This window comes from Tilletiopsis washingtonensis, assembly GCF_003144115.1.
Source record: "Tilletiopsis washingtonensis strain MCA 4186 unplaced genomic scaffold FA09scaffold_8, whole genome shotgun sequence".
Classification (NCBI taxonomy): domain Eukaryota; kingdom Fungi; phylum Basidiomycota; class Exobasidiomycetes; order Entylomatales; genus Tilletiopsis; species Tilletiopsis washingtonensis.
In genome coordinates, this window is record NW_020312005.1 from 172,702 (window position 1) to 179,136 (window position 6,435).

At 69.6% G+C, this 6,435-nt stretch overlaps 4 protein-coding genes across 4 annotated transcripts; 2 read left to right on the plus strand and 2 right to left on the minus strand.

Annotated features, from left to right (window-relative positions):
- The first annotated feature begins 230 nt into the window (after positions 1 to 230).
- On the plus strand, positions 231 to 1,058 carry FA09DRAFT_359896 (transcription initiation factor IIA, gamma subunit). Its single transcript, XM_025745177.1, has 3 exons — positions 231 to 362; positions 562 to 709; positions 771 to 1,058. The coding sequence occupies exons 1-3, from the start codon at positions 310 to 312 to the stop codon at positions 918 to 920; spliced, it is 351 nt and encodes a 116-aa protein (XP_025598997.1). The 5' UTR covers positions 231 to 309; the 3' UTR covers positions 921 to 1,058.
- Positions 1,033 to 3,010, minus strand: FA09DRAFT_329225 (hypothetical protein). The gene is made up of 4 exons (XM_025742086.1): positions 2,679 to 3,010; positions 2,210 to 2,612; positions 1,829 to 2,147; positions 1,033 to 1,776 (listed from the first exon to the last, which is right to left on the minus strand). The coding sequence occupies exons 1-4, from the start codon at positions 2,996 to 2,998 to the stop codon at positions 1,055 to 1,057; spliced, it is 1,764 nt and encodes a 587-aa protein (XP_025598998.1). The 5' UTR covers positions 2,999 to 3,010; the 3' UTR covers positions 1,033 to 1,054.
- A 642-nt stretch (positions 3,011 to 3,652) lies between these two features.
- FA09DRAFT_329226 (terpenoid cyclases/Protein prenyltransferase) lies at positions 3,653 to 6,129 on the plus strand. The gene is made up of 4 exons (XM_025742087.1): positions 3,653 to 4,209; positions 4,545 to 4,715; positions 4,810 to 5,237; positions 5,312 to 6,129. Exons 1-4 carry the CDS (start codon positions 3,752 to 3,754, stop codon positions 5,773 to 5,775), a joined length of 1,521 nt encoding a protein of 506 aa, XP_025598999.1. The 5' UTR covers positions 3,653 to 3,751; the 3' UTR covers positions 5,776 to 6,129.
- A 9-nt stretch (positions 6,130 to 6,138) lies between these two features.
- FA09DRAFT_338020 (hypothetical protein) lies at positions 6,139 to 6,420 on the minus strand (the record flags this gene model as incomplete). The annotated part of the gene is made up of 1 exon (XM_025744051.1): positions 6,139 to 6,420. A coding segment is annotated over one exon (282 nt), but the record flags the coding sequence as incomplete, so codon positions are not given.
- Positions 6,421 to 6,435: the final 15 nt, after the last annotated feature.

Sequence of the window (6,435 nt, forward strand, 5' to 3'; positions counted from 1 at the left end):
CGAGGCGCAGCGGCGCGAGCGGCGCCGGGCGGCCGGGCCGTGCGCCGCGTGAATATTCGGGGGCGCGCGCGGGAAAATGCGCCCCTGCGGGGCGCATTTTCCATCCTCACGTGCGGCGATGCGGCGTGGGAGCAGCACCGCTGAGACGCTGTGTGGCCGCTGCGCGCTAAGGCTGCGCCGTCTCCCCCACCATCCCGATCACCACTCGCCCGCCTGCACCACCACCACCTCCTGCCGCCGTCTGCCGCGCCACCGCGCCTGTCTGCTCGCAGCACTCCCGCCAGCGCACTCCGTCCGCCGCTGCCCGCCATGGCGGCCAACCGCCAGAGCAGCCAGTACTACGAGCTGTACCGCCGCAGCTCGTGAGTGGCGCCGAGGCCGCGTGCTGCTGCGCAGGTGTGGCCCGACGGCGGAGCTGCTGCAGGCGCACGCCGTGCCGTGCTGCTGCATGTGCCCTGGCGCAGTGACGCCGGCCTCGCCGCTGGGCCGCCAGACGCACACGCGGCCGCACGACCGCCTGTGCCCTTCGCGCCGCTCCAGCTGACACGCGGCGGCCGGCAGCATCGGCATGCAGCTCACGGACGCGCTCGACGAGCTCATCCAGTCGGGCCACATCAACCCCGTGCTCGCGATGAAGGTGCTCACGCAGTTCGACAAGTCCGTCGCCGAGACGCTCAACAAGAAGGTCAAGAGCAAGAGCTCGCTCAAGGTTTGCAGACTCGCGCGCGGCTGGCGCGGCCGGACGTGGCGCTGACGGGCCATGCAACCAGGGCCACCTGCACTACTACCGCTCGTGCGACGAGGTGTGGACGTTCATCGTCAAGGACGCCATGCTCAAGCTCGACAACGGCGAGATGCTGCCCGTGTCGCGCGCCCGCATCGTCGCCTGCAAGCTCGGCGACTCGAGCGCAGCCAAGTAGCCTGCCCGCTGCGCGCTGCCGCTCGCTCCGCACCCTCACGCCCACTCACGCCCGTCTCCGCTGTCCCTCGTCGTCGCGCTCGCTCATCCATGTACTCTTCACTCCACCTACAATCACTAGTGTCTAATTCGCAGTCAGCCGCGCCCCGGCCCGCCCTCGCCGGCCAGCTGCCACTTGTCAAACTCGGCCTCGCCAAAGCGCAGCATCGTCGTGGTGCCGTGGTCGCAGATGGCGAGCACGACGGTGCGGCGCCCGGCCTTGAGCGCCGGAAACGGGTTCGGCGGCCGCCGGTCGGCGCCGGTCCGAGGGCCGCGGCGCGGCACAAACTTGATGAGCGCTCCTGGCGGTGCGTGTGCAAAGGTCTCCGCCACGAGCACGCCCAGACGGCGCAGTAGCGAGGCCAGTGCCTCGACCCGCGCCTGCAGCGGCGCAGGCAGGCGTGCGAGCATGCGGAGCAGCGGGCTCTCCTCGCGGCGCTTGCGCTGCAGCTCGTTCTGCTGCGCGTCGCGCCGCTCGCGCTCGAGCTTGCGCACAGCCATGCGCCCGTAGCTCTCGTCGTTGCGCTGCTTCTCCTCGCGGGCGCGCTGAGCCTCCTCGTCGCCCGCTTCGCCGAGGGCCAGCGGCACGGGCACCTGCCCAAAGAGATGAGCAAACTCGGCCGCAGTCGGCACCGACGTCGAGCGTGCGGGCGCCACGGCAATGCGAAACTCGGGCGGCGACGGGTCTGACTTCTTGAAGCGCGTCGCCGGCCGCCAGGCGTAGTAGAAGATCGGGAAGCGCTCGGTGGCCGGCAGTGCCTGGCGCGGACGTGCTGCGTGGCCGCTGGGCACGATGCGCAGCTGCGAGAAGGCCGAGTCTGACGCACGTGTCAGCGACAGGAACGCCAGCAGAACACGGCGCCTGCTCACCATAGGTGTCCCACCGCCTGCCGCCGATGCCCAGCAGGCCAGTGCCACGCGGCGGCGGCGGTGCGAGGCGTGCCAGCAGCCGGCGGAGCCACATCGCAACGCTGTACCGTGCATCGCCGAGCAGCTGTGCCGCTCGTCGGAAGGGATAGAGCAGGAGGTCGAAGACAGTCACGAGGCGCAGCGGCCGCCGCGGGTCCGCGACGATGCCCGCGGCCGTGCTGCTCTCGCCCTGCCGTGCGGCGACGGCGGTGCGGTGCAGCTCCTCGTACGTCGCCGCGCGCTGCACTGGATAGCCGAGCCGCTTGAGGTACGCATACACCTGCGTGCCCGCGCGTCAGCCGTCGCGCCGGGCGCCGCGCCGTGCCTGCTGGCCGCACGCACCTGGTAGCGCTCGCGCGTGAGGCCGTCGCTCGTGCTCAGCTCCGCCCACGCCTGCTGCACGCTCATGCCCACCCACGCCTCGTCGGCGTCGTGCGCCGTGCCGCGGTAGGCATGCACGCGCCGCCGGCACTCGAGGCTGCCGCGCTCGACGAGGTAGAGCGCCTCCTCGGGCAGCAGCTCGACGCGGGCGCGCGTGCGCGGGTAGAAGACGCCGTCCTTGGTCACGCCCGCCACGGCCGGCCGGCTCGCTGCCGCCGCCGCAGGCCAGAGGTCGGCGTCGCTGCCGTCGTCGAGCAGCGGCACGCGGCGCGTGCAGCCCAGCGACGCAAACACGGCGCCGTGCTGCGTGTGCAGCACGCAGCGCTGCAGCTCGGGCACCCACGTGCCCGTCGAGAGCAGCTTGCTGCCGCGCAGTGCGGGGCATCAGCAGTGGCCAGCGGACGAGTGTGCTGCCCGTGTCGTGGCTCACCTGCCGATGCGCCGCTCGCCGCTGATCGCCTCGCGCATGGCGGCGCGCGACTTCTCGAGCGCACGCTGCTGCGCGCCGAAGCCCGTCGGCTCAAAGTCCTTCTCGCCGCGCTTGGGGATGAAGGGCACGGCGGCGCTGCTGCGGGCGCGCGCGGCGAGGGCGAGGAGCTGCGAGTAGTCGGGCACGTCGTCCTCGGGGTCCGAGGCGCCGTCGTCGGAGCCGGCGCCCACGGCGGCGGCGTCGTCGTCGTCGCGCGCTGCGGACAGCGGCTGCGGCGCGGCCGAGGGTGCGTCGGGGTCGGCGTCGGGCTGCAGCGACATGGCGAGGGCGGGTGCGGGTGGAGTGGAGCAGAGGCAGAGAGGCGCGCGCGCGGCACGACGCTGCCCTGGCAGACTCACTTGGCCCTCGAGAGCGAGCTGCCCGCCGCCGCCAAAATTCAGACTCTCCGTGCGAGAGAGCAGCGGCGCGCGCCGCGCGCGGCGCGCGTGACCGAGCGGCTTGGCACGCGCCAAGTGCAAGTGCTGCCGCGCGTGCCTCGACTCGCGGCTGCCCTTCGCCCTCGCTACATTCTTCATTCTGCTGCACCCGCAGATACGCAAGACTTGAATCGGCTGCGGAGCGAGAGCAGAGGAGGGAAGCGTCAGTCTGCAGTCGGAGTCTAGCACAGGGATGGGGCAGGCGTGATGCTGACTGCCGCTGCAAGCAGTGCATCTGCGGGCACAGCCCGCAGCGCGCGGCGCGCACTTGGCGTCTGCAGCGGCGCCGTCTCAGCGAGGGGCAGTCATTGCGCCGTGCAAAGTCGCTGTGAGCTACAGCTCTGGGAGTAGAGGAACAAAAGTGCGCCTCAGCCACGCATCTGCCTCGGCATGGAGGAGCGGCCAGACAGGCGAGAAGAGGCGCGAGGAGCGAGGCGCTGCAGCAAGGTGGAGGGACGCCAACTCCCGAGTGCCGAGAAGCTCTTGTTCGACGTGCGCTCGCTCGAGCCACGCAAGCGGCGCCGCTTCCCTTCGCCTTTGTCCTCGTCGTCTGGCACCGCACACTTCTCTTCCCACCACCACCCACCCTACTCCAGCATGTCAACGCTGCACCAACCGGCGCATTTCCTCCCGCTGGACGACTACGCCTCCTCCACCAGTGCCGCACAGGTGCCGGTAGAGCGCGAGCTCGCCTCACTCGGCGCCGCCTATCGCGCGTCGTCGTCGTCGGCGCCCGGCGCCGCTCCCGAGCTGCAGCGCGCTGCGCATCTCGCCTTTCTCGCGCGTGCCCTGCATCCGCTGCCCGCCTCGCACGTCGCCTTCGACAGCACGCGTCCCTGGCTCGTCTACTGGGCCGCGCACGCCTCCTACCTGCTCGCCGCGCCGCTGCACGCGCGCCTGCAGGCTCGCGCCGCAGAGACGCTGCTCAAGTGCCAGGCCACACTGGGCGGCTTCGGCGGCGCACATGGACAGACGGGTCACTTGATGGCCACCTACGCCGCCGTCATGGCCTTTGCGTACGTCGGCGACAGGCACAGCTGGGAGGCGATTGACCGGTGAGTTTTGGCCCCATCGTAGGCGAAGACGGGGCGCGCACCTTTTGCCGCAAAGGGAGACGCAAAGGCGGCGGGCAGGAAGAGGGAGGCCGCTTCTTTGCAAAAGGGCGACGGCCAGATAGAGTAGAAGGCTGGGAGCTGGCAAAGTTGCCACGCGCATGATGCTCGCCCCCCCCCCCCCCCCCCCCCCCCCCCCCCCACATTCTCCATGGTGTCTCTCCCTAAGGGCTCCGCTCCCTCCTCGCTGCCTTTTGCGCTCCCACAAGCGCTATATGCTGGACGAGGTGGCCTTTTGCTGAGTTCCCCCCTTCCCACGCCCTCACACTCCACAACAGGCCGGCGATGTACGCCTTTCTCCTCTCCCTCAAGCTCCCCGACGGCTCCTTCACCGTGCACGTCGGCGGCGAAGTCGACGTGCGCGCGACGTACTGCGTCGTCTGTGTCTCGCTGCTGCTCGGCATTGCCACGCCGCACCTGCTCGAGGGATGCGACGAGTTCATCGCTTCGTGAGTTGTTGTTGTTGTTTCGCCACACACGAATCGCGCGGAAAGCAAAAGAGGCAGAGAAAGGAGCAGCGGCTGATAGAAGGCAAGGCAACAGGTGCCAGACGTATGAAGGAGGCCTGTGTGCGGCCAGTCAACCCAGCTACTCGGCGCACGCCACGCTGGATCGTTCAGCGCCGCGTCCCGCGCTCGGCGAAGCACACGGCGGCTACACCTTCTGTGCCGTCGCCTCGCACCTGGCTCTCTCTTTGCTTCCTCTTCCTCCCTGCTCCTCCTCGGCGCCTCAGCTCGACGAGGCGGCGCTGCTGCGCTGGGCCACGTCGCAACAGGGCGCCGCGAGCGAACTGGGCGGCTTCAGGGGCCGCACGAACAAGCTCGTCGACGGCTGCTATGGCTGGTTCGCCGGCGCAGGCATGTTTGCCTGCCTGCAGGCACTGCTGCAGAGACGAGCGGCATGGTGGAAGTCAGAGGAAGAGGAGGAGGAGAAGGCGCAGAGTGCAGCAGAGGACGAGGAATGGATCGACGGTGCGTTCGTTTGCCCCTCTCCCCCCCCCCATCTTCTTTCTGCGACGCTCATTTCTTCTCGCACAATTTCCCAGATCCACTCTCCTTCTCTCCCTCCGACGCCTTTCTCTTCGACCGCCTCGCCCTGCAAGAATACGTCCTCCTGGCCGCGCAGGATGCCTCGGGCGGCGGCGGAGGAGGCGGCCTGCGCGACAAGCCCGGAGCGCGCTGCGACGCCTATCATACGTGCTACAATCTGTCCGGCATGTCGCTGGCGCAGCACCGCCTGCGCGTCGACGCCGCGAGTCGCCGCGCGCTCGAGGACATGTGGAAGTCGCAGCAGCAGCAGCAGCAAGGCGACGAGGAGGCTGAGGAGGAGGAGGCCGACGCATGGCGCAAGGCATGCTACGTCTCCTGTCTCGCCTGGAGCGCCGAAGCCGCGCACAAGGCCGTCGTGGGCGAGGCGGAGCGCAACGAGCTGGTGCCCACGCATCCGGTCTTCAACGTGGCGTTTCCCAAGCTCAAGGAGATGCTCGATTGGGCGTATGGGCAGGCGTGAGAGGCGCGCGCGCAAAGAGGGGCCGCACACGTACGACGAGGGCGCAACTTTCACGCGCGCGACATACTACGCCGAACGCCCCCTTCTTGTCCCCTTCCTCCTCATTCTCCTGCCGTGTCCGCCTGCGCGTTGCTCGCAGAGAAGCCAAGCTTCACGGCTTTTACGCCCTCCGGGGCGCTGTATAATACCACAACCTCTCCTCTCGGCTCTCTCTCCCTCTCTCTCTCCGCTCGCACCGATGCATGTGGCCTGCTGGTGCTGGTATGCTCGCATTCGCAAGACTGGACGCAGCCCCCAAGGGGTGCCGTTGCGGCCGTGCGCGTGGGCGCGCACACTCATCTTCGCCCTGCCCGCGCGTCTCTTTCAAAGGCCCTCCCTGACCAGCTGTCCCGGCTTCAAGCCCTTTGCCTTTGCCTCGGCGGCCAGCTGCGCGCGTGTGCGCACGCCGTTCCACGACGGCGCCGCCGCCGCCGTCGCGCCTCCTGCCGCTGCGCCTCCTCCGCCGCCGCTCGAGGAGGCGCGCGGACTCAGCGTCGTGCCCTGGAAGCGCGCCACGAGGGCGTCAATGTCGAGCTGGCGCGCGCGCCGCCATTGCTTGACGTCCTGCCGCAGCTCGGAGAGCAGGCGGGCAAGTTGGTTGTAGAACTGCTCGCCGGAGAG

Excerpts from the sequence above, each read along its gene's own strand:
- FA09DRAFT_329225 (XM_025742086.1), bottom strand. The coding sequence starts at position 2,998 with ATGTCGCTGCAGCCCGACGCCGACCCCGACGCACCCTCGGCCGCGCCG. Across the intron at positions 2,613-2,678 it reads GGCGAGCGGCGCATCGGCAG|CAAGCTGCTCTCGACGGGCA; the intron begins GTGAGCCACGAC and ends ACTGCGCGGCAG. Across the intron at positions 1,777-1,828 it reads CAGGCGGTGGGACACCTATG|ACTCGGCCTTCTCGCAGCTG; the intron begins GTGAGCAGGCGC and ends CACGTGCGTCAG.
- FA09DRAFT_359896 (XM_025745177.1), top strand. The coding sequence starts at position 310 with ATGGCGGCCAACCGCCAGAGCAGCCAGTACTACGAGCTGTACCGCCGC. Across the intron at positions 363-561 it reads GAGCTGTACCGCCGCAGCTC|CATCGGCATGCAGCTCACGG; the intron begins GTGAGTGGCGCC and ends GGCGGCCGGCAG. Across the intron at positions 710-770 it reads AGAGCAAGAGCTCGCTCAAG|GGCCACCTGCACTACTACCG; the intron begins GTTTGCAGACTC and ends CCATGCAACCAG.
- FA09DRAFT_329226 (XM_025742087.1), top strand. The coding sequence starts at position 3,752 with ATGTCAACGCTGCACCAACCGGCGCATTTCCTCCCGCTGGACGACTAC. Across the intron at positions 4,210-4,544 it reads AGCTGGGAGGCGATTGACCG|GCCGGCGATGTACGCCTTTC; the intron begins GTGAGTTTTGGC and ends ACTCCACAACAG. Across the intron at positions 5,238-5,311 it reads GGACGAGGAATGGATCGACG|ATCCACTCTCCTTCTCTCCC; the intron begins GTGCGTTCGTTT and ends ACAATTTCCCAG.